General features: G+C 48.7%; 1 protein-coding gene across 3 annotated transcripts; it reads right to left on the reverse strand.

Moving 5' to 3' along the window:
• Positions 1-109: 109 nt before the first annotated feature.
• HAUS8 (HAUS augmin like complex subunit 8) lies at positions 110-25,204 on the reverse strand. 3 transcript variants are annotated; one of them, XM_027548140.1, is made up of 11 exons: positions 25,001-25,204; positions 20,761-20,822; positions 17,605-17,660; positions 13,508-13,589; positions 10,642-10,734; positions 9,649-9,740; positions 8,967-9,032; positions 8,701-8,859; positions 6,824-6,965; positions 1,787-1,928; positions 110-518 (listed from the first exon to the last, which is right to left on the reverse strand). In XM_027548140.1, the coding sequence occupies exons 1-11, from the start codon at positions 25,027-25,029 to the stop codon at positions 332-334; spliced, it is 1,110 nt and encodes a 369-aa protein (XP_027403941.1). In that variant the 5' UTR covers positions 25,030-25,204; the 3' UTR covers positions 110-331. The 3 variants fall into 3 exon arrangements, with proteins under 3 accessions (XP_027403941.1, XP_027403943.1, XP_027403942.1); XM_027548142.1 differs by having other exon boundaries at positions 13,508-16,865; positions 25,001-25,195; XM_027548141.1 differs by lacking the exon at positions 10,642-10,734 and having other exon boundaries at positions 25,001-25,130.
• Between the last annotated feature and the right edge of the window lie 9 nt (positions 25,205-25,213).

Consider the following 25,213-nt stretch of genomic DNA (forward strand, 5'->3'; position numbering starts at 1 on the left):
AGGGTCAACTGGTCATAATGTCTGGGAGGTTCTGATGCTCAGGACCAGCTTTTCAGAAAAAGCTGGGACAACATGCGCCTTCTTCTGCCCCTTACAGAAAAGCCAAGGCTCCGTTGCAAAACAGTTTTTATTTGTTAAATTATCAAATGAGATTATCACACAAAATTAACTATACGGCTAGGCTAAGTGCGTAAAGTGCTCAAGTTTGAAGAACCCGGGGGGTCGCTGCAGGTTCCCGGCCCCCCAGAACAAGGGGCACAGGACGTGCGTCCTTCCCCATGGGGTGTAGGCATGTCCTTGCTTGGGGTGGGGACACACTCTGCATGTGGATTCACAGTTCATCGTGGCCCAAGGGGCTCCTGATCTCCTCCTGAGTTTCCCCGTCAGTGGCCTCCTTGGGATTAAAGTACCACCGGCTGAGGGCCTCAGGGCCCTGGGCCTCTTCCCAGACATCCTGGTTGATTAAAGCTGCCTCTTTACTTGCCTCGGCGGAAAGTTCCAGAACCTGGTCGACGCTCCTGCATCAACAAGAAGATGATGGAATCTTTTCACCACCCCAACCAGCCTGCCCGAGCGCCTATGAGGCTGCCACACGGGGGAGACAGGTTCAGGATGACCCTCCTTGGGCTTGTGGGAAAGCACAGGTGAGTAAGATTTGTCTGAGCAGAACTCAAACAGCAAAGCCCCTAGAACAGGACTGGCCAGGTGTGAAGGAAGAGTCGTTTACTCGACAAATATTTAAGGAGTACCAACACTGTGCAAGGAACCATCCAAAGGGCGGGAGGCAGAGCCATGAATGGGGCACCGTCCCAGGGATCACATGACGTAAACAGCGGTGGGGAAGCCGGCATAAAACATGCTTTCCCATTCGTGTGTTTTCCATTTACTCCTGTGACCCTGGTGACCTAGAATCCTTTGGCGTGTCTGATTTCACCCCAGGCACACAGAGGGAGGCGATGCCATAGCAGGTGGTATTTGTCATGAGGACCTTTCAAACTTTTCAGGCACCTCAGGAAGTACATTTGACATCATAAAGGAGAAGAAAACTAGATTCTCTTTTGGAAGAGGTGGAGGAAAGCCCCACGATTAGAAAAGTCCCGTGGGTGGGGGCAGGCAGGCAGCTTGGTGGGACTGGCCATCGGCTGTATGGACCTGGGCCCTGGTTACACAAGGGTGCCTGTTCGTGAAAGCCACCGTTACCACCTGCGGCTTTTCTACATGTATTCAGACATTAATAAGAAGTCCCAAGATCTCTCAAAGCCCCTATTCTGAAAAACACATCAAGACCAACCCTAGGGTCCCTGATGTGCTCCTACCCTGGGCAATGATCGCCCCTTTCTATTGTGGCTGCTCAAGAACACTCACAGGGGACTTCCCTGGTGGTCCAGTGTTAAGACTTCACCCTCCAATGCAAGGGGTGTGGATTCAACCCCTGGTTGGGGCGCTAAGATCCCACATGCCTCTGTGCCAAAAAAACGAAAAATATCAAACAGAAGCAATGTTGTAACAAATTCAATAAGGACTTTAAAACCGTCCACATCCAACAACCAAAACAAAAAATTTCTTAGAAAAAGAACACACACCGGGGTATTCTTGGGTCCCAAGAATCTTGCTCTCTCCCTGCCTTGCTGGACCTTCATACCCTTGGCCCCTGGAAATATCAGAGCCGCCCACCGTCTGGGGTACAGCACACCCTCCACAGGGCAGCTGCCAACAGCCCCTCTCTGCTGAAGGGGAGGTGGCAGGGAGGGGTGCTGTCTTTTTCTTGAGCTATTTTCTGCAATACCTTCGGAGCTCCAGGTCCTTCTTCTGGATCACCTCCCTGAGTTCCCTCAGCACGTTAAAGGCCTTCGCATTGTCTTCTGAGCTGCCAATACCAAGTTCTCCCAGCAGATGGCGTGTGGTCTTCAATTCCTGCTGCAACTCGTCTGGAGGGAAAAAAGGGTTGCCAACCATGGCACCTTTCAAGGAGCCCCAAGCAATGGACACACGAACTAGGTGGCCAACTAGATTTTTCTCCTTTTGCTGGAATGCTCTCATGTGATGCCAGAATCGTGAAAGGCTCAAAGGAAGAAAGGGCAGTGAAAGAAGACATTCGTGCACTGGCACCGCCTCTGGGCCCCTTTGCCTGAGATCACAGGGGTCGGAGACCGGGGGTCAGGTGTGTCTGCCATGCAGGAAGTTACGGAAACTCTAAGAGGGCATACTGCTGTCCTCGCTACAGAAACGAATGCGTAAGACAGAGACGATCTGGGCGAGAAGGAACTTAAGAACAAACCCGTGGTTTCCAGTCCCCAGTCCCACCATTTCTGCACCTCCTCCCCACCTAGCCCCATGTGGGAAGCCGCCTGCAACAGCACTGGGTCCCCCACCTGCTCTAGCAAAACCAGCATCTCTGAGTCTGGTACAAGTCCCAACACTACATGTCGCAACTGTACGTTGTGACACTTGGGGACCCTTGTAAGGGTTCTTATAAACACACATCTTCTTTCCCGAGAGACTCAACTGTGTCCTCCCTAAAAGCCATGTTCAGGTCTTAATCTCAGGTACCTGTGAACACAACCTAACTGGAAATGACGTCTCCAGAGATGTAACTGAGTTAGAAGGAGGTCATTAGAGAGGGGCCTAATGCAGCCACTGGTGTTCTTGTAAGAAGGGGAGAGTTTAGACAAGGAGTCTCAGAAACAAGGCCCTGTGAAGACAGAGGTGGTGCCGCAACACTGTGATAACAAACAAAAAACAAAGCCAAAATAAACTTAATGACAATGGGGATTTCCCTGGCGGTCCAGAGGGCAGGGAACCGCCTGCCAACACAAGGGACACTGGTCCAACCTTCACTTGCCTCGGGGCAATTAAGCCGTACGCCCAACTACTGAGGACCGTGCGCCTACAGCCCGTGGTCAGAAAGAAGCCTGCACGCAGAACCGAGAGAGCAGCCCCCTGCTCACGACAACTAGAGAAAACCATAAAGACCCAGCGCAGCCAAAAAGAAAATAAATAATTAAGTGCAAAATAAATAAAACAAAAGGAACAGCTGGAAAAAAAAGAGAGAGGCAGTGTTTGGAGAAATGCTCCACCAGCCAACACCTGCCAGCACACTGAAGCCAGGAGAGAGGCAGGGGATACATTCTCCACCAGAGATTCCAGAAGCATCCAACCCCAATGTGGCCCCTTCAACTCGGAGGGAACACATATCTGTTGTTTTCAGCCACCCCATTTATGCTATTTTGTTACAGAAGCCCTAGGAAACTCTAACAGTCCCTAAGCCCAACTCCTCCCAACAATCTAAGGAATTTATCAGACATGGAGACCGAGAGTTACAAATAAAATTAGAAACCTGGACATGGATGATGGTTCAACAAGGCTCATTTTTCAAGGTCCTGTGTCATACATAGACTATTTCACATTGGAAAAGGCTTGATTTTACATCAGCTTCAAACAAAATATATTCAAGTGGCTCATGAGAGCTCAGCTTAGAAATTACCCAACTCTATGCCATGTGAACCAGCAATTTCACTCCTGGGCATTTATCTAGACAAAACTTTAATTCAAAAAGATACATGCACTCCTATCTTCATAGCAGCACTACTCACAATAGCCAAGACCCAGAAGCAACCTAAATGTCCACCAACAGATGAATAAATGAAGATGATGTGGTACATATACACAATGCAATACTACTCAGTCATAAAAAAGAATGAACTGTGCCACCGCAGCAACATGGATGGACCCAGAAGCTATCATACTCGGCGCAGTAAGCCAAACAAAGACAGATATCATGTCACCCGTTATGTGTGGGAAGTAAAAAAAAAGGGTGCAAATGAACTCATCTACAAAACAGAAACAGATTCACGGACACAGAGAATAGATGGTGGTTACCAAGCAGCAATGGGTTAGGAGAGAGGCAGAGTGAAGTCTGGGATTCAGTTCAGTTTAGTTGCTCAGTCGTGTCCAACTCTTTGTGACCCCACGGACTACAGCATGCCAGGCCACCCTGCCCATCACCAACTCCCGGAACTTGCTCAAACTCACGTCCATCAAGTTGGTGATGCCATCCAACCATCTCGTCCTCTGTCATCCCCTTCTCCTCACACCTTCAGTCTTTTCCAGCATCAGGGTCTTTTCCAATGAGTCAATTCTTCAAATCAGGTGGCCAAAGTACTGGCGCTTCAGCATCAGTCCTTCCAATGAATATTCAGGACTGATTTCCTTTAGGATGGACTGATTGGATCTCCTTGCAGTCCAAGGGACTTTCAAGAGTCTTCTGCAATACCACAGTTCAAAAGCATCAATTCTTCAGTACTCAGCTTTCTTTATGGTCCAACTCTCACATCCATACGTGACAACTGGAAAAACCATAGCTTTAACTAGATGGACCTTTGTCAGCAAAGTAATATCTCTGGCTTTTTAATATGCTGTGTAAGTTGGTCATAGCTTTTCCTCCAAGGAGCAAGGGTCTTTTAATTTCATGGCTGAAGTTACTATCTGCAGTATTTTGGAGCCCCCCAAAAATAAAGTCTGTCACTGTTTCCATTGTTTCCCTATCTATTTGCAATGAAATGATGGGACTGGATGCCATAATAGTAGGAATGTTGCGTTTTAAGCCAACTTTTTCACTCTCCTCTTTCACTTTCATCAAGAGGCTCTTTAGTTCTTCTTCATGTTCTGCCATAAGGGTGGTGTCATCTGTGTATCTGAAGTAATTGATATTTCTCCTGGCAATCTTGATTCCAGCTTGTGCTTCATCCAGCCCGGCATTTCACATGATGTACTCTGCATATAAGTTAAATAAGCAGGGTGACAATATACAGCCTTGACGTACTCTTTATCCAACTTGGAACCAGTCTGTTGTTCCATGTCCAGTTCTAACTGTTGCTTCTTGACCTGCATATAGATTTCTCAGGAGCCAGGTCAGGTGGTCTGGTATTCCCATCTCTTGAAGACTTTTCCAATTTGTTGTGATCCACACAGTCAAAGGCTTTGGCATAGTCAATAAAGCAGAAATAGATGTTTTTCTGGAACTCTTACTTTTTTGATGATCCAACAGATGTTTGCAATTTGATCTCTGGCTCCTCTGTCTTTTCTAAATCCAGCTTGAACATCTGGAAGTTCACAGTTTATGTACTGTTGCAGCCTGGCTTGGAGAATTTTGAGCATTACTTTGCTAGTGTGTGAGATGAGTGCAATTGTGTGGTAGTTTGAGCATTCTTTGGCATTGCCTTTCTTTGGGATTGGAATGAAAACTGACCTTTTCCAGTCCTGTGGCCACTGCTGAAGTTTCCAAATTTGCTGGCATATTGAGTGCAGCACTTTTACAACACCATCTTTTAGGATTTGAAATAGCTCAACTAGAATTCCATCACTAGCTTTGTTCATAGTGATGCTTCCTAAGGCCCACCTGACTTCACATTCCAGGATATCTGGCTGTAGGTAAGTGATCACACTATCATGGTTGTCTCAGTCATGAAGACCTTTTCTGTATAATTCTTCTGTGTATTTTTTCCACCTCTTCTTAATGTCTTCTGTTAGGTCCATACCATTTCTGTCCTTTACTGAGCCCATCTTTGCACGAAACGTTCCCTTGGTATCTCTAATTTTCTTGAAGAGATCTCTAGTCTTTCCCATTCTGTTGTTTTCGTCTATTTCTTTGCATTGATCACTGAATAAGAAGTTTGGGATTAGTAGATGCAAGCAAAGTATATATAGAATGGTTAAACAACATGGTCCTACTGTACAGCACGGGGAAGTACATGCAGTATCCTGTCATTAGCCATAACAGCTGCCAAATCCTGCAGTTGTGTCTGACTGTGCAACCCCACGGACGACAGCCCACCAGGCCCCTCTGTCCCTGGAATTCTCCAGTCAAGAATACTGGAGTGGGTTGCCATTTCCTTCTCCATAACCACAATGGAAGAAAACATGAAAAGTGACTGTATATATACATATATGTAGAGTGAATTGGGCTCCCCTGGTGGCTCAGCAGTAAAGAACCTCTCTGCCAAAGCAGGAGACCTGGGTTCGATCCCTGGGTCAGGAAGATCCCCGGAGGAAGAAATGGCAGCCCACTCCAGTACTCTTGCCTAGAGAATCCCATGGACAGAGGAGCCTGGTGGGCCACAGTCCACGTGGTAGCAAAGAGTCAGACAAGACTGAGCACACACGCATAGCTGAATCACTTTTCTGTACAGCAGAAATTAACACAACACTGTAATGCAATTATACTTAAATGAGGAAGGAAGGAAGGGAGACAGAAAGTGAGAGGAAGGAAGGAAGGAGGCAAACTCTAGGGCAGCTGAAAACTTGCTTGAGAAAGAGACTTGTTCTAAAGAGAACCGTAGGGTCTTGGATGGTGCTCTTCACACATGTCAGCTTCTTCAAGTGAAGTATTAGATCCAACGCCCTACGGGAAATGGGAACGCCCTACGGAGATGGGAGCGCCCATCTCTGCTCTGCTCAGAAGACAGGACAAGGTAGGGGGTGGTGGCCCTGTGGTTTCCCAGCTGCCAAAGCACGTTACTAGATCTGCCCAAGGCTGAGAGATGGCAGGCTCCCTGCACGCCTTTCAGGACAGAAGATCACTGAAGGGTCATCCTACAAACCTGGGTTCAAATCCCAATGCAGCTCTGACTCAGGACCCGACCCTAAACAATGTCAGCCTCGCCGGCCCCCCGCATCCTCTGCCATTTGACGGGGGACACACCATCTACTTGCAAGGAGGCCTGTGACAGGACATTGAGGGATAAAGGTACCCAGGACACAGGAGACGCCAACACGCACCAGTGGCTTGTCCTGCCACTTGCCCCACAGCCACCCCAGCTCTTACCTAAGAAGAGCTGCCTGTCTCCATCCAGGTGGACTGATTTCACGGGCAGCTCGTGCCGTGTGGTGTCCAGGGCTATCGCAAATGTCTTGTACTGTTCCCGAAAGCGGCTGGCCACAGCCTCCAAGGGGCTCAGCATCTCAATCTGCAGGCAGGGAGGGAAGAGCCTGTGAGTCCGAGCCCTGCGCTCCCCTCCCTGCAAGTTCACCGGACGGCACGTGTGAGGTAAAGACTCGGCACTGTTCTGGGACTTCCCTGGGGGTCCAGAGGCGAAGACTCCACACTTGGAGTGCTTCCACTGCGGGGGATGCGGGTTCGATCCCGGGTTGGGGAATCTCAGATCCCACGGGCTGCACAGCGCAGGCAAGAGTAAAATAAAATAAAAATAAAGAAATTGATTGTTGTTGTTCAGTCACTAAGTTGTGTCCGACTCTTTACAACCCCGTGGACCAGAGCATGCCAGGCTCCTCTGCCCTCCACTACCTCTCAGAGTTTGCTCAGTTTCGTACCCATTGAGTCAGTGATGTGGATACCATCATTTAAGAAACTGGCAGCACCATTTAAAACACTTGATTAGACAAACCTTAATAAAGAAGACACAGCACTGGTCCTCCCAGGTCTCCCTGGGAAGCTTCCAAGGGTGTGGTGGGCTCTCCCGAGTCCCAGCCGGCCAGTAGCAAGGTGGCCCAGGCCTCCTCACCAGGAACACGTGCTGGCCTTCCAGCATGTTCCAAGGCTGAGCCCTTGACTGGGATCCCAGTGGATCCAGGAAGGCTGGGCCCTCCTGCTTCAGAGCCCAGAGTTGACAGGCCTCCACCCACCGAGGCCGTGCCCACCAAGCCTTCTTTCCTCGTACACGCTATCTGGGGGTTTTAAGGATTCCTTTACGTGATTATCTTTTCTTTTTTTTCTACTGTGAGGTCCAGGAGGACAGGGACCCCGTTTTCAGCTTGGGGCTGGGCCACAGGGAACACTCACAAGCATGTGCAGAGTGTCACGGGCTGGACTTGTTCTCACAAATTCCTTGGTTGATACCCCAACCCTCAGCACCTCAGAACATGACCTGACTTGGAGACTTTATAGAGGTAATCCAGTTAAGGTGGGGTCATTAAGCTGGGCCCTGATCAGTATGACAGGTGTCCTCATAAAAGGGGGCAATATAGAGACTGACGCTCACGGGGAGAAGGCCAGCTAACAATGAGACACAGGGAGAAGATGCCCGCCGACAAGCCAAGGACAGAGCCTGGGACATTCCTTCCCTCACGGCCCTCGGATGGAACCCACCCTGCTGACACCTTGCTCTCGGATGCACAGCCTCCAGAAGGAAGGGAGAGTAAGTGCCAGTTGTTTAAGCTGCCACCCCACCTGTGGTCCTTTGTTATGGTGGCCCCAGCACACACATTTACTGGGTGAGGAGCCCCGTTTCCTGGTCGAGCCTTCCTAGGTTCCCAGGGTTCACTGTGACCTTCCTTGACGTGGACATTCCTGTCCATTCAGCACCAAGCCTGCATCTCCCACCAGCACTCGGGCCCACCTGGGCTGGCCAGAGCATGTCTCACTTTTTTTTTTCGGCCACACCCCATGGCATGTGGGACCTTAGTTTCCAACCAGGGATGGAATGCGTGCCCCGTGCATCGAAGGTGCAGTGTTAGCCAGTGGACCGCCAGAGAAGCCTCCCAGGGCCCGTGTGTGTTAAAGAGACAGGCCCATTTGCAGGTCGGTTCTAACATTACTGTCACATCCTCTGATAAACCGCCACACAGAAATACAGAGTTGAAGCCAAATGAGGAGGGACACTCACAATAAAGGCTCTCTCCAACCCTCCCCAAAGGACTGATGCTGCTGGGACATGAGGCTTGGAGGCCGTGGTCACCCCTGACCTGTACATCCAGGAAATCCTCCAGCTCCTTCTTCTTCTGACAGAGGAGAAGCCTGCGCTTCAACTCATAAGCCTTTTTCTGGAGTTTCTCCTTCTCTTTACACAATATTTCTAGGTTCTTTTCTGCCTGTTCTTCGAATGCAGACAGGCCATTCTCCATCTGGGAAATACAAAACAAAAGTTCAGGCCAGAGGGGACCTTGCCTCTGTGGCTGACAGCGGCCACCCTTCCATCTGCGACGTACATGAAAAGAGGCTTCATCCTTACCTTCACGGTCAGCAGGGTCAGAAGGAGAGTCTGGGACTCCATCATTTCCATTGCTTGTGACAGATCCTTCAGGAGAAGAAAAAGATACTCCTGGTTCCCCGAGAACTGGTGTAAATCCAGTTCTGTCCCCCTGGGAGAGAAGGGGCAGAACCCTCGCCCACATGTGCTGTCTTCACACGAGCACTCTACCGCTTCTCGACTGTGTCCCCAGGCGGCCTCTTTTCCCACTTAGTCTTCTGGGGCCTCTGTGACAGGACAAGGGTGCTCTTTGGTCCCTTTCTGGCAGGTGGGTGGTCTTCTGCCAGCTGGAGGGCACCCACCAACCCGGCGACCCACCAGAACCAGGACTCGGGGCTCCCCCGCAGGCGAGACCACAGCCCAGCCACCCTCCCTGCCATGGTCGGGACCTGGCCTGTAGACCACCCTAGCGTGGCACCAGAAAATCAGACCCCAGGCTCATTTTTCACATGACCCTGAATTTGTATTTCCTCCCATAGGTGTATACTTGGGAAGATGGAACTCTGTAAATCCTCTAATAATGTCGTGGGCTTTTGTCCTGAAAGGCACAGCTGGCTTGTTTGCTCCTGGAGCAAGGCATCAAGGGGCACCTGGCACAAGGCAGGAGCTGAAACAGATTTAGCCAACCTGCAGCGGCGGCTTCCCTCTCATTTCAGACACTTACTGGGCTCTTTTCACTCACAACAGAAGAGGATGACAACTCGGCTTTCTTTGACTTTTTTTTTAGTTGTGGAGTCTTTCGGACCACACTTTTATCTAAGATGAAGAAAAGTGTTATCCATAAAGTGAAAAGACACAGGCCACCTAAAGTTCACTGCAGCACTATTTACAAGAGCCAAAACATGGAAGCAACTGAATGTCCATTGACAGATGAATGGATAAAGAAGAGGTAGCATGTATCTGGGGCTTTCCTAGCAGCTCAGATGGTAAAGAGTCTGCCTGCAATGCAGGAGACCTGGGTGCGATTCCTGGGTTGGAAAGATCCCCTGGAGAAGGACATGGCAACCCACTCCAGATTTCTTGCCTGGAAAATCTCGTGGATGGAGGAGCTTGGCGGGCTACAGTCCACAGGGTCGCAAAGAGTCAGACATGACCAAGCGACTAGCACTAGTATATATCTACAATGGAATACTATTAGGCCATAAAAAGAATGAAATAATTGTATTTGCAGCAACATGGATGGACCCAGAGATTATCATACTAAATGAAGTCAAGACAGAAAGACAAATATCATATGATATCACTTAATGTGGAATCTAAAAAAAAAAATGAACTTATACACAAAATGGAAACAGACCCACTGACATATAGAAAACAAACTTATGGTTACCAAAGAGGAAAGGTTGGGGGGATAAATTAGGAGGTTGGAATTAACATATAAAATAGATCCCTATAAGGACCTACTGTACAGTAAGGAAACTATACTCAGTATTTTATAATAACGTATATGGAAAAATAGTCTGAAAAAGAATCTACATAATCTTTATATATATATATGAATCACTGTATTATGTATCTGAAACTTACACAACATTGTAAATCAACTACACTTTAAAAAAATAAGTGTTTCTAGGGTGAGAAGAGCAGGTTTTGGAAGCCCTCAGGGATGCACTGCAACCCCCAGCGGGGGAATGGACGGGGACAGTGGACGACTTACCGTGAATGGCTGAGAGATCCAGGTCAGACAAGGCAGTGTCATGCCCCTCCAGCAAGGTAGACTGCAGGTTGCCTTTGTCAAGCCCACTGCCATCTATGGGACCCAAGGAGAATTCCCAGGAGTCAGCACAGTTAGCAAGATGTGGAAGCCTGGAAGCAGCAAACTTTTCTCTGCAATATCACCTGCTTCCAAAAACTCAGTTTCTTGCAAAGAAGCAGTAGAGAAGGCTGAAAAACCTTTGGAAATTCCCACCCACCAACTTGAATATATTTTAAAGTAGAACTAGAAAAGAGAGGCATTCTTTAGGACCAAAAGACACAAATAAGCCTTTCTGCTTAGTTTAAATAAAGGATGCTGTGTACATATGAATGTACAAAACAGAAACAGACCTAGGACCTACTCTACAGCAGAGAACTACACTCAGTAGTTTGTAAAGACCTATAAGGGAAAAGAATAGGAAAAAGACAAGACATAGATGTATACGTACAACTAAATCACTGGGCTGTACAACTGAAACTCATACAGCACTGTAAATCAATTATCCCTCATAAAAATATAAAAATAGGGAATGCCCTGGCAGTCCAGTGGTGAGGAATCCACGCTCTCACTGCTAGGGCCCTGGGCTTGACCCCTGGTTGCAGAACCAAGATCCTGAAAGCTGTGTGGTACAGTCAAAAATAAAGAAAAAAAAAATAAACGTATAAATAAACAAACAAGGTGCTTTGCTCAGAGAATTCTCCAGACAACAACACTGGAGTGGAATAGCCATTCCCTTCTCCTAGGGGATCTTTCCAACCCAGGGATCGAACCTTGGTCTCCTGCACTGCAGGCAGATTCTTCTCCGTCTGAGTCACCAGAGAAGGCCAAGAGTCTAATAGCATGCAATATACATGTTCTGCCCTCTGCTCTTTTTCTCTCTTTCTCTTGTAGCTTCATTTTTTAGCCTCTATTTAAAAATGTGAAATTACACCCTGTACTGTCTAAAATGGGCACTTGGTGAACGGCAGGTTTCAATTAAACAAGGTTTCCAGGAGGCTGCAGAATGAGCAAATAGTATGTAAAATACAGTCATGTTAGCAAGTAAACAAAACTCTTCAATGAAGAACTGTGCAGTTGAGGAAACGAGTAAAGTGACAAAAAGTATAAATGGTGGTACCTTTTGTGTTTAAATTTAAAAAAAATGCTCATTAGACAAAAATCTATCAGGAACAGCTGGCTGCCTCCTGGGTGAGGAACGGGAACTAGAGGCAGGAGATTTCTGTTTCCACTGGTTGAATGTTCTGTCATCTGCATGTAGAGCATTTCCATTAAGAAAACTAATTTCCGATCAAGGCATACAATGGAACTCAAGCAGTCCCTCTAAACTGTCATGGCTATGTTTAAATTACAATTCTGTCTTGGCACTACTGACATGGGGGCGCAGATCATTCTTTTTTGTGGGGCCATCCTGTGCTCTGAGGGTGTCAATCCCTGGCCTCCACCCACCAGCATCCCACACCACCGGCCTCAATAACCCCAGCTGAGAACCCTGAGTTGTAAATGTGGCAGGCCCAGTTTTTGACCCCTCTGACCATGCCAGCTTTCCCAGCTTCACACATGGCCCTCAACCCAGCTGCATGACAGAAGACTAAAAGGCTGGCTCCAGCTCCGTGTGCCCGCTTCTCAGTCACGCCTGGGTCAAGGAACAGAATAACTGTTCTGACAAACAGCTAGAACAGGATCAGCAAGTTGTAGCCTGCAGGCCAAATCCGGCCCACTTCCCGTGTTTGTTAATAAAGTTCTATTAGGACACAGACAAGCCCATTTGTGTACACACGGTTTGTGGCTGTTTTCACGCTGCGAAAGGCAGAGTTAACTGTTTAGTGACAGAGGCTGTCTGGCCTGCAAAGTCTAAAATATTTACCACTGGCTCAGAAAAGTTTTGCTGACTCTTGATCTAAACAATAAAGCAGGAAATTTAAGTCATAAAAGGACATATTTAGTTTTCTCCTATGGGACTCAAAGTTATTGCCATTTTGAATGAGGGTTCGTGGGCCAAGAAAGTTTTGCTTTTTGTGAATTACTCTTCTACAAGAGAAGAGAGCTGCCCACTCCCGCCGGTGAGGCAGGCACAGAGCTGGATGATGCGCTACTTTGGGGAGCAGCCTTCCCCAGCTTCCAGAATGAGCACACTGACCAGGACTGGGCAGCAAACACTCCAGTTATGGTCCTCTGAATGGCAGGTCACGGGTGAGCTTCTGCCCTCCTGGGCTACACTCCCCTTTCCTCTGGTCACACGGCATGTGGGATCTTAGTTCCCCAACCAGTGCTCGAACTCGTGCCCCACCCCCCGACCCCCGCCCCGCACTGGAAGCTCAGTCTTAACCACTGGACTGCTAAGGAAGTCCCCATTACCCATTTTTTAAATACCCAACACATGACACGTCTACAATCAGAAAATGTGAAAGTTTTCGTATCGCGCTGGTGAAAGCTTTTAGAAGACGATCCAACCAAAGATAGTGAGAGGCAGGAGGATGCGGCCTCATACCCTCTCTGAAAGTCCTGCTCTCAGAGCTCTGGTGGGAAATGGCCACATGAGCAAGGAACTGGTGCCACAAGGGAGCACCATGATGGCAATGTGGCTCTTCTCTGGGGCCACAAAGGCAGGAAGGGACGGGCCCCCTCATTCCTCTGCCATCCCTTTCAGCTCCTCACACATCCCAGATCAGTCTTCATACTGAAACTCTCTGCCTAGTTCCTTTCCTTCATGCTCCCCATGAAGGAAAGGGAGTTTTAACCCAGCATACTTAGAAACAAAATTCTCCACCATGCTCATCACCCTCTGAGCCTTGGAGCTCTTTCAAACTCTCCCTGCATCTTTACCCACCTTTGCTCTTTTGGAGCTGGCTGGATTTTGTTCCACCTGCAGGCATCGTCCCACCGGCCTTTAATGCATCTGCTGCAGGAGCCTGTTAGGGGAATATACGACCTTCAGGGGACAAGACACCTTCCTTCCTGCCATCTGCAAAGCCTGCATTTGCTCTTACTTGGAGGCAAGGGGATAGACTCAAGGAGTTCTGACACTTAACTGCATATATACAGGATGAAGGCTTCCCAGGCGGCGCTAGTGGTAAGGAACCCGCCTGCCAATGCAGGAGACATAAGAGATGTGGTTCATTCCCTGGGTTGGGAAGATCCCCTGGAGGAAGGCATGGCAACCCACGCCAACATTCTTGCCTGGAGGATCCCATGGGCAGAGGAGCCAGGCAGGCTACAGTCCATGGGGCCACAAAGAGTCGGACACGAGTGAAGCAACTTAGCATGCACGCCCGCACATAGACGATAAATGTTACTTTTTTCAAAAGATACCTTCATATCCGTTGAACATAGGAAACTATCAAAAATTTGCTGGTGGTAATATCTGACATGGCAGATTACAGATGATTGATTTTCTATATACTTTTTAGTATTGCCCAGTTTTACACAGAGAACATATTAATTTGGTAGTCAAAATAAACAAAGCTTCTGTAAAGGTCTTACTCTTCAAAAATTATACAAAAGCAAGCAACAGTTGCAGCTGGCAAGCCGTCATAGTAATATAAAAGCAAAAAGAAAATCTTGTAAAGAGTGAAAACATTTTGATGTACAGACACCACTCCTATTCAGCCTCCCAACAGAGGTCTGAGAATAAGAAATAAAAGCCAAGCAAGTTGCAAAAAAAAAAAAGAAAACTCCCTTCTTGCAGACAGGATACTTCACATAGAAAATCCCAAAAGAGGTTTAGAAGCACTGCTAAAACTAGAAAGTAAGTTTAGCAAATTTGCAGGACACAGGGCCAATATAAAAAGATACTTCTAGCAATGAACAACTTTGTGACCCCATGGACTGTAGCCCACCAGGCTCCTCTGTCCATAGGATTATCCAGGCATGAATACTGAACGGGTTGCCATCTCCTCCTCCAGGGGATCTTCCTGAACCCAGGGATCAAGTCTGGGCTTCCTGCATTGCCAGTGGATTCTTGTACCCTAAGCCACCTAGGAAGCCCCCCAGTGTGCTGGACACCTAAAACCAATACAATGTTATACGTGAATTATTTCTTAATTTAAAAAATTAATAAAATCTCATCACAAAAGAAACAAATTAAAGAAAGAAAGAAAAGACTGTATCTTGTATAACAGCATTAAAACCACCAAATACTTAGGTATAAACCTAACCAAACATGGAGAAGATCTGTATGCTGAGAATTACAAAATACTGATGAAATAAATCTAACAAAAACAAATAAATGGAGAGGAATATCATGTTCATGGACTGAAAGACTTGGGTGTTTTTAGGATGTTATTCTCCCTAAACTGATGCACAGATTCAATATAATTAAAATTCCAGAAATTTTGGTAGGAAATGGCATTATAAGTCTGAAATTTGTACAGAAAGGCAAAGGAACTAGAAGTACCAGTTTTGGAAAAGAACAGAGTGGGAAAATTCACAGGACCCAACGCTAAGACTTCCTACAAAACTGTATAATCTGGGCAGTGTATAAATGGCCAAAGGACAGACACATAGAAAAGTAGAAAAGAACAGTCTAAAAATGATATACACATGTATAGTCTACTGCTTTGCAACAGACGTGATAAGACAATACAATAAGGAAAGGAGAGTCATTTCAACAAATGGCGCTGGAATATGAGGACGTCTGTACACTTTTTTAAAAATGAACTTGAATTTCATCATCACTGCAGATACAAAAATTAATTCAAAATGGATCCCAGACCTAAACGTAAAACCTAAAACTATAAAACTCACTGCAGAAATGGGAGAAAATGTTTGTGATCTTGGCTGAGGCAAAGGTTTCTTAGATAAGACACGAAAAGCACATTCCATAAAAGCAGAAATTGATAAACTTCATCAAAAGTGAGAACTTCTGCTGTTTACAAGACACTTAAGAGAACGGAAAGCCAAGTCATACACTGGAAAAAAAATATTTGCAAATCACCACAAAGGGTTGATATCGAGGACACAGAAAGAGCTCTCACAACTCAAGGATGAGAAAAAAAAAACAATCTAATTTTTTTAAATGGGCAAAAGATCTGAATGGACACATCACCAAAGATATAGGAATGGTCAATAAGTACATGAAAAGATGCTCAGTATCATCAGTTGTTATGGAGATGCAATTTAAAACCACAGTGAGATAGCCATTCGCACCCACTAGGATGGTGTCATCTTACAGTAATGGCTCTCCTCTGTGGCTGCAGCCTCTCTGGATAAGTCGGGCAGTTTTACAAAGTCAAACATACAATTCCCTTATAATTCCACTCTTGGGAGAACTGCAATCACATCCATGCAAAATCCTGAACAGCAATGTTTAAGGTGGCTTTATTCATAAGTGTCAAAAACGGGAAAGAAACCCAGTGTCCTTGGCCAGGGAATGGCTGAGCACACTGCGGTCCATCCATGCAGTGGAATGTCCATCAGCCAGCACAGGAGCCCACGCTAACTGTACAGAGGCAGGCAGGCGGACCTTTACGGGAAAGCAGCCAGTCCGCAAGAGGCTGCAACCTGGGTGGTACCTTTTAAAAGATCTTCTGGAAAAGCCGAGCTACAGGGACAGAAAACAAATCGTGGTTGCCTCGGATGGGGAAGGGCCGGTTCCATCAGAGCACAAGGGGTCTCGGGGGTGACAGACTTCTCCATCTTGACGGTGGTGCCTTTGTGACTGCACGCACTGGTCAAAACTCACAGAATTATATGCTGAAAAGAGTGATGCTTCCTTTATGGAAACTACACCTTAATTTAAAAGATTAAAAAAAAAGAAAATGGAGAAGCTCTTAAAAATCTAAAATACTATATAAGCATGTAGACACATGGGGGTGCTGTAACCAAGCTGTCCAGGAATTTTAAAATTATGAAGTGTGGACTGTTAGCCTTTGTTGAAAATAACTTCAATAATGTAAACCACGGACTCTGGGTCCAGATGCATCATTTTAGGTTCCTAGGCTGTAAACACGCCATACTCCAGTGTGAGATGCTGATGACAGACAGGATAGGCACGTGAGGGGGTGGGGTGGGGGTATGGATGGGAAATCTCTGTACTCTCCACTCAGTTTTGCTTTGAAACTCAAACTGCTCTAAAAAAAATTAAGTCCATAAAAAAGAAAAAAATCACTCCAAGAAGCGTATCAGTTGGCACAAAAGTATCCTTTTCCTTCAAGCCCGGTCTTAAATCACGTTAATTAAGAAAGAACCTAAAAAAAATAAATAAAAAATAAAAAAAAAAAGAAAGAACCTGCCATTCACCCTACCAGAATAAAAGAAAGGCAGTAGAAATAAATATTTAACTAAACTTTACCAAATCTTACGATTTTTTCCAAATCATAAACAAAGATTTGGAAAACGGGATAACAAAAACTTTACACACACTGGCGGTCCGTACACGCTGAAACAAAAAGGTCACTGGGTAATCTAATGACTGTTCTCACTGAACACCACACAAAGCAGGTTCTCAAAGTATTAAATGTTTTCTGCTGTCATTTTCAGTGGTTTCATCATTCCCGTGGTGCGGCTAGAAGGTAAGTCACTAAGCCCTTCCTGTAACGCTGGGCGATTCAGGCACGTCATTTTTCCCCATGGTCTTTCTCTCACACCCTCCAGGTATTTTTTATGACACCAGCCAAGGCCAGAGAACTGTGTGCCAGGCATTAGAAGGAACGGCTTCAGGACAGAATCCAGAAAGGAATTACTGTGTTGAGAGACAGGAATAACTTTATGATTCACTAGAGCTCGTGGCCTTGCACAAGGGATACTCAAAGCGATCAGCCACCCACAAGAGAGATCCGTGCACTGGCGCGAAGGGCGTGACCGTCCCAGAGGCAAACTGGGCCACAGCCCTGAAACGCTTCCTTCAGGACCAGGCGGTGTCTGGCTGCTGCAACTTGTCTCAGAACTCCAAGTTCAGAACGGTTTCAAATGGACGTTATGTGTTACCTTTCTGGGGGCTTTCTTTTCATACTGCAAGTACCGCGACTCCACTATTCTTCCACCTGCAAGGGACACACAGTTGGTTTATAATAAAACTACGGCATGCAGTGTTAAGGATCCACCAGGTGCCCAGGATGCCCACACCCCACCCCGAAAGCTGGGCACTGTCAGCCCGTCCTGCTCAGCTTTGAGCATGTATGAGACATCTTTTGTATACAAGAAGACGTAGGAGATACCTCCTGTATATAAGGGCTTCCCAGGTGATTCAGCCGTAAAGAATGTGCCTGCCAATGCAGGAGGCGCAGGAGACGTGGATTTGATCCCTCGGTCAGGAAGATCCCCTGGAGAAGGGAATGGCTACCCACTCCGGTATTCTTGCCTAGGAAATCCATGGACAGCGGAGCCCAGCAGGCTAGTCCAAAGGGTCACAAAGAGTTGGACACGACTGATTGATGGAACACACACACACACTGTACACAAGCGCTTGGACTAGAGGCGGAGCCACGGAGACCCAAGAAACTACGATCAAGGAAGAGCAAGGGGGCTTCCCTGGAATCCACCTGCTAATGCAGGAAACCCGGGTTCAATCCCTGATCCCACATGGCTTGGAGCAACTAAGCTGGTGCACCGAGCCTGTGCTCTACAGCCCGGGAACCACTGAAGCCCCCAGCACCCTGTAGCCTGTGTTCGGCAACAGAGAAGCCACTGCAGTGACAAGCCTGAGCACCACAATTAGAGCGTAGCCCCTGCTCACTGAGACCAGAGAAGAGCCCAGGCAGCAAGGAAGATCCAGCACAGCCAAAAATAAACAGGTAGACACAATTATTTAAAAAAAAACAACAAAGGGCATGAGTATGTGCCAACAGTCAGAACAGAAAGTGGGCTCAGGGCAGAGCAGGGCAGGGAAAGGAAGAAAGAGCTTCCAAGGCGGCCACCTGAGAATTCCCTGGCTGTGCAGAAGTTAGGACTCCGGGTTCAATCCCTGCTGGGGGAACTGAGATCCCACAAACCCTGCCGCTTGGCCAGAAAAAGAAAAAAGGCAAAGATGGCCACCTGTTTACCTTCTCCTCCTGCCCCAACTTGCTCTGTGTGCTGTGACCCCAAGTGCCCTTCTCCCACCCAGGCCCACCTATGACCCAATCATGGTACTGCCTTTTACATCCCCCAAACGCACTCTTAGTTCAGGACTGCGCCCCGAGACTCAGTACCAATACCCCTCTGGAACACAGCCATATTCCTTGGTGAAAGTCCAGCCCCAGGTCCCCTTCCACACCTGACCCCGGAACGCCGAAAGCGGATGGAGGAAGCCCACATGTCCCCTCCATCCCCCAGGGGCTCTCACTTCACACCCAGTGCTCAACCCCAGTCCTCTGCTCTGACCTCCACCTCCTACCCCGGGGCCATCCCTCCAGTCAGCTGGAGACATCTTCCCTAATCACTGGCAAGACAGAAGCAGTCCCAGGAGGTCCTCCCATCTGGGCATCTAGCTGCCTCTCAACCTCAGGGCCATAACCTGGGCTCCCCCATGTGACGGGACTTCCGTGCTTGGGGGTAAAACGAACCCCCAACTCTGGGGGCTGGGCCCAGCCCTCAACCAGTTAGGCAAACCTACTCCCCCAGCCCCGCCCTATATCACCCCACTTCCTCTCCCCAGGGGTCTCACTGTTCATTCTCTCTCCACTCCAACCCCTGCCCCCTCCCACTTTTCTGCTCCCCTTTACTATACCGGCTCCTCCTCTCCTCTCTGCTTCCCTGGAATCCCCCCACTCCCCAGTCTGGCCCTCACGATCACGAGGAAATTCCTTCCGGCCAGCTCCCTGAGATGCCCTAGCTCCGAGCCCGGCGGGCCATCCTCAGTGCTCGTCCTGAGGCAGCGGCAGTGGGCAGCACACTGGCTGCACCCTCCTCTCTGACGCACTGTCCCCAGGCTCACCGCCCTGCGGCAGCTACAGCAGGCTGTCTTGTGGGTCCAAGAGCTGCTGAAGGCTGAGCGCCTCCAGGCCCCTTGTGGGTCCCGTGTCCCCTGTTCCTCAAGCTAGCAGGCTGGAGGTAGAGCTGGTAGTCACCCAGGCGTGCCCCAGGCAGGGAAGAGCCGTGCCTGCAGGGAGAGTGGGCTCACTCAGTCAGGCAGGAGGCACCGAGGGTCCAGGTCAGAGCAGGCAGGGTCCAGGGTAGAGAATCAAGCCACACCTGGGATCTGCCACCAGGTGTCCAGCAAGGGACTGGGGCGAAGCACACCCCCAGTTCCAGGTGGAGGAGACCAGAACGCGCTGGGTCTAATACCATCAGCAAAGGAGTTGACTCATCTAGGAAGGAGATTCTGGGTTCCCTGCACAATTGAAAAGCAGTTTCAAGTTGCTGGAAAACTAGAATGCACCTGCTTGTTCTCAACAGCGGTGGGTTTTCCAAAGAAGCAATGTTACAAGGAAGGATATAATTTGTGCCCAAGAACTAGACCATGTGTAAATAGGACAGATTTTACGGACCAGGTGACATAAACCTCCAGTCACTGGGGAACTAGAATTCTGCTCCAAATTCTCTGAGATCCACACTGATGCAGGGCATAAAAATACTTCAGCGTAACAGAGCCTTGAGCTGCAATGTGTGAGAACCTTGGGTCTACCACCCAAACTGGTAGAGTCAAGACCCAAGAGTCAAGGAGGGCTGTTGACGGTGACCCCAGACACACAGGTGGACATCAGACAGGTGGGTACCCCCGAGAGACTGACACACTTATTCAGAAACAAACTTTGATGTTTTATAACAAATTCAGCTCAGACTCTCCTCACCCACTCTTACAAGTGGGTGTGTCCTGGGCACAGCCCGAGACCCCCATGGCCAGAAAGGCCCACTGCCCTGAACAACACCCCTCAGGGCTGGGTGACCAAACTCAGGGTCCCCAAAGGTGTGACTAGAAAGAAGGAAAGCCCCAGCTTTCCTGCTCTGACCTGTTTTTTTCCTTTTTCTTTTTTCCCCAGAAGTACTTACTGCGGGCGGCGGGGGAAACGGGGTAATCACTTTTTTTTTCTGGCCAAGCCAGCAACATGTAGGATCCTAGTTCCCTGATCAGTGCCCCCTGCATTAGAAGTTCCACAGAAGTCCAAAAATCACTTAATTTCAGTGGATTCCATTTCAAAAGATAGATTCTCCCATGTTACTCACCTTGTGTTCTTCCTTTGCTCCTAGCACCCCTAGCAGTACTGGGGCCCACTGCAGGAGGCTTCCTAAAAGAGAGAAACGGGGGGGGGGGGGGGTCTTGTTAATGCAGGTGGATAAAAAGCTCTGGGAAGCCACCCAGGAGGCTGGGCTTCCTTGGGACAGCCTTGTCCCAGCACCCACCCCTCTTGCCCATCTCTGCAAGGCGGGGCCATCTCCACGGGACGAGGGATACTGAGTCCCAGCCTTGTCACCCAGGGAAAACGCCTGAGAAGAGCAAGCTTTTTTTTGTTGGCTGTGCCATGTGGCATATGGGACCTTAGTCCCCCCACCAGGGATTGAACCCAAGCCCCCTGTGACGCAAGTGCAGAGTTTTAACTGCTGGACCACCAGGGAAGGCCCGAGATCGAGCATTTTTGCCGAGTCTGAACGATCTCAACTTCATTAATTCATCGGGTGTTTGTGCGCCAACTGTATACCACTGAGGATACACGGTGAACAGCAGTCTAGGTTTCTTCTCTGAGAGGGATAACCAGCAATTTCCTACCAGGCAAGTGCGAAGAGGGAAAGCCCAAGGCAGGGAAAGGGGTGGGGGTTGGGGGTGAGTGACAAGCACCATTAACTCACATACATGAGGAAGGACATTCCCAGAGACCATCAAGGTCAAGGGCACAGAGAATGATGCGGAAACTGGAATCGATAAGCCCCAATGTCTCAGGAGTAAAGAATCCACCTGACAATGGAGGAAATGTGGGATGGATCCCCGAGTCGGGACCCTCTGGAGGAGGAAATGGCAACCACTCCAGTATTCTTGCCTGGGAAAATCTCATGGATGGGAGGCCTGGAGTCGCAAAAGAGTCGGACACAGCTTAGCAACTAAACAATACGAGCCCTATGGCTTAGCTGGAGAAGGCAATTTGAGGAGGGGGTGAGGGATGGGGAAACACTGAGTCCCAGGAGCCAGGCGGGCAGGAGGCACTTGATAAACAGTCAGACGAGTAACTCAGCAGTGCTCGCGGGAGGGCAATTCTGATTCCTAGGGGACATTTGGCGGTGTCTAAACACCCACGATGGTCACAACAGAGGGGACTGCTATCGGCCTAGTGGGGGAGACCAGTGCTCAACGCCCTGCAACACACAGGACGGCGCCCACCACAGAGAGGACCCTCCTGCAGATGTCAGCACTACCAAGGCTGGGGGGCCCCGAAGCGGTCAACAAGTGATCGGCAGCGTGGGAGGCAGGGCTGCTGCAAAACTCCGGTCAAAAAATTACGAACCCTGATGGCAGTTAGGGGGAGAATGAATACATGTTTGTGTATGGCTAGTCCGTTCGCTGTTCACCTGAAACCATCACAACACTGTTAATCGGCTATACCCCAAGACAAAATTTTAAATAAAAAATGAACCCTGAATATTACTCAACCCTAAAAAGGAATGAAGTACTGATACGTGTTGAAACAAATAAATCTCAAAAATGTTGTCCTGAGTCAAAGAAGCCAGGCACTTAATGTCATGTGTCGCATGATTCCACTGATAGGAAATATCCAGGACAGGCTAATCCATAGAGACAGAAAGCAGAGTGCTCAAGAGAGAAGGATATATATACGTAAATATGACTGATTTGAGTTGATGTATGGCAGAGACCACTACAGCGGGATGCCAAGCAGGGGTCTGGCCACTGTCAATCCTCCTGAGGTCACAGACAGGCTCCACTGGCAACAGCGGTGCTGGGCCCCTTTTCAGCTCACTGTAGCCCCCTTCCGTGTTATGGGTTCTGATGCAAGGTGAGACCCAAGCCAGGGCTGGGGGTGCCTCCAAGCCACAGTGGGGAGAGGCAACTTAACAAATGCTGGCTGGGCGCCAGGCGCTCTGCTCCTTCATGGAATGTTCCCAACCCCGCAGACACCTAACTGTTGGCCTGCTTTCTCTTTGTTTTCCAGACAAGGACCTGGGATTTATACAGGTCACCCCTAGGGAGTCTCAGAGCTGGAAAGGGACAGAGTAAAGATTCCCTCTGGGCTACTCAGATGGTGCTAGTGGTAAAGAACCTGCCTGTCAATGCAGGAGATAGAAGAGATGCGGGCTCGATCCCTGGGTTGGGAAGATCCCCTGGAGGAGGGCATGGCAACCCACTCCAGTATTCTTGCCTGGAGAATCCCATGGACAGAGGAGCCTGACAGGCTACAGTCCACAGAGCCTCAAAGAGTCAGACATGACTGAAGAGACTTAGACACACACACACACACACACACAGATTCTCTCTGGGGTCTGCGCCAGGGCTCTGGAGACAAAACAAAGGAACTTAGGCCAAACCTGCAGGGACCTGAGGGTTGGGGAAAGGGTGGCACTACATCTGTGCCCAGCCTCAAGCACTTCCCCCGAACTTCAGAGAGGCTAATGTCAATTTCCGTTAGGACAAGGGGCTGTGGAATAAACACAAGTGACTTTAGGCGGCCCACTAAATTTTCATGCGCACAGGCACAATAAACATTGGTGGAATACACAAAGCCTTGTGAGACATGGAGTATTTCCTGTCATATCAATAAACAAGGACATCCCAGTCATCAATGATTCCAGCCCTCCAGGGCACGCAGGAAGGAGACAAATACCTAGGCAACCCAGCAGCCATTAGACCACAGCCACTCCATATGGGGAGCCCTGAAGAACTCAGTGCAGGATACTGGCCCTAGATAGTTGAGATGACTCTGAAAGGAATGATTTCAGTGAGCCCAGAATCTTGCCGGAGAAGGCAATGGCACCCCACTCCAGTACTCTTGCCTGGAAAATCCCATGGACAGAGGAGCCTGGAAGGCTGCAGTCCATGGGGTTGAGAAGAGTCGGACACAACTGAGCAACTTCACTTTCACTTTTCACATTCATCCACTGGAGAAGGAAATGGCAACGCATTCCAGTGTTCTTGCCTGGTGAATCCCAGGGGCGGGGAAGCCTGGTGGGCTGCCGTCTATGGGGTTGCACAGAGTCGGACACGACTGAAGTGACTTAGCAGAATCTTGCATCTTTCCCTACATATAAAAGCGCTAGATTCCTTTATTTGAGACACCAGGTTTTCTTTAATTCACAATAATCTCTCGATGTTCAGGCTATCTGCCCTTTGTTACCAACTGTTGAGTCCTTCCCCCAGGCCACAGGTTGGAGGCCTTGCACCAAAGCCATAGACACGAAGCCCAGAACCAAGGTCACCTCTGAAATTGACTGAGCCCCTTTGTAACCACTGCTAAAAGCCCACCCGCCATGATCATCACCAGCAGGCTTCCAGACCCCGAATTAGGCAAAAACGCCCACAGCTGTACTCACCCTAAGGTGCCCTGACCAATCACCTAACGCCAGCCTTCCAGCAGGAATTTTCTTGGTCTTAAGTCTATAAAACTTGGCTATTAATCCATGAAACCTGTCAACCCACTCGCTGCATTTGCAGCGCCCTTATTATCTCTGCTCACTCTCTTCTGAAATGCTGTGTGGAAATTCTTTTCCAACTCGAACTCAGACTGCCTCAACACAAATTTTCATCTAACTTGACTCCTCCCTGTCCCTTCAGAGCAATTTTCTCACGGTTACTTGAGATGCTGCCTCCCAGGCTTAAGTCCTAAAAATTTCCGCTGAATAAAACATAACTCTCAACTTTCAGGTTGTGACTGTTTTTTAATTTGACACCCGGAATCACACCTGGCAAGGGGTAAGTATTCCACATCTGTCTCTTGCTATGTGAGCCTGGGCAAATGATCTTTCCTCCCTAAGCTCATTTGTAAATGAGGAACATAGGATTAAAAAAAAAAAGTAAATGAAAGGAGATATTTCAGCGGTTCAACAGCTGTCCACTACAGAAAAGATAACTGGAAGAACTACGAATCACATTTAGTGGCGAGGCACGGCTCTAAACGCTTTTAAACCTCACACTAGGCGGCGGCGTGATCAGCCGGGTTTCTCCAGGGAGGAAAGCGAGGCAGAGAGAGGTTAAGTCACCCGCCGGAGAACACCCCGGATGGAAACTTCTGACCAGGGACTCGAACTCGTCCTCGGGTCCTGCGTCCACGCTCCCCAGCATGCACAAGGCCGCGTCCCACCTCCCAGAACCCGCGCATCTCGGTGGTTCTTGGGGAGGGGCTCAGATTCGAACTCAACCCGAGGACATTTACCTCCCCAGCTCTGCGGCCCCTCTGTCCCCAGCCCTCGACTACAGCCCTCCACCTGACACCCACAAATCCAGGCCTGCAGCGCCACAACTTACCCAGCGCCCCGCCCCGAGGAATCCGCCATTTTCCCGCCTTCAACTCAAAGGCCGGCCTCTCAAGTCGAATCCCCCGCCCTCTCCCGGACCAGGCCATATCGCGACGCCGCAAGAGGGGTGACCGTGAGTAGAGCGGTCGCCTCCTGCGCGCGCGTCTCTATGGCCTCCCCTCACACTTGGTTTCGCCCACCAGCGGCAGGGGGCGGGGGCGCG

The sequence above is a fragment of the Bos indicus x Bos taurus genome, chromosome 7 (assembly GCF_003369695.1).
Source record: "Bos indicus x Bos taurus breed Angus x Brahman F1 hybrid chromosome 7, Bos_hybrid_MaternalHap_v2.0, whole genome shotgun sequence".
Classification (NCBI taxonomy): Eukaryota; Metazoa; Chordata; class Mammalia; order Artiodactyla; family Bovidae; genus Bos; species Bos indicus x Bos taurus.

Bases quoted from the DNA above. Each gene is read 5' to 3' on its own strand.
- HAUS8 (XM_027548140.1), bottom strand. From the start codon at position 25,029: ATGGCGGATTCCTCGGGGCGGGGCGCTGG. The intron at 9,741-10,641 runs GTAAGTCGTCCA...TCTTCATCTTAG, and splicing joins GGATCTCTCAGCCATTCACG to ATAAAAGTGTGGTCCGAAAG. The intron at 9,033-9,648 runs GTAAGTGTCTGA...CTTCTCCTGAAG, and splicing joins TTGTGAGTGAAAAGAGCCCA to GATCTGTCACAAGCAATGGA.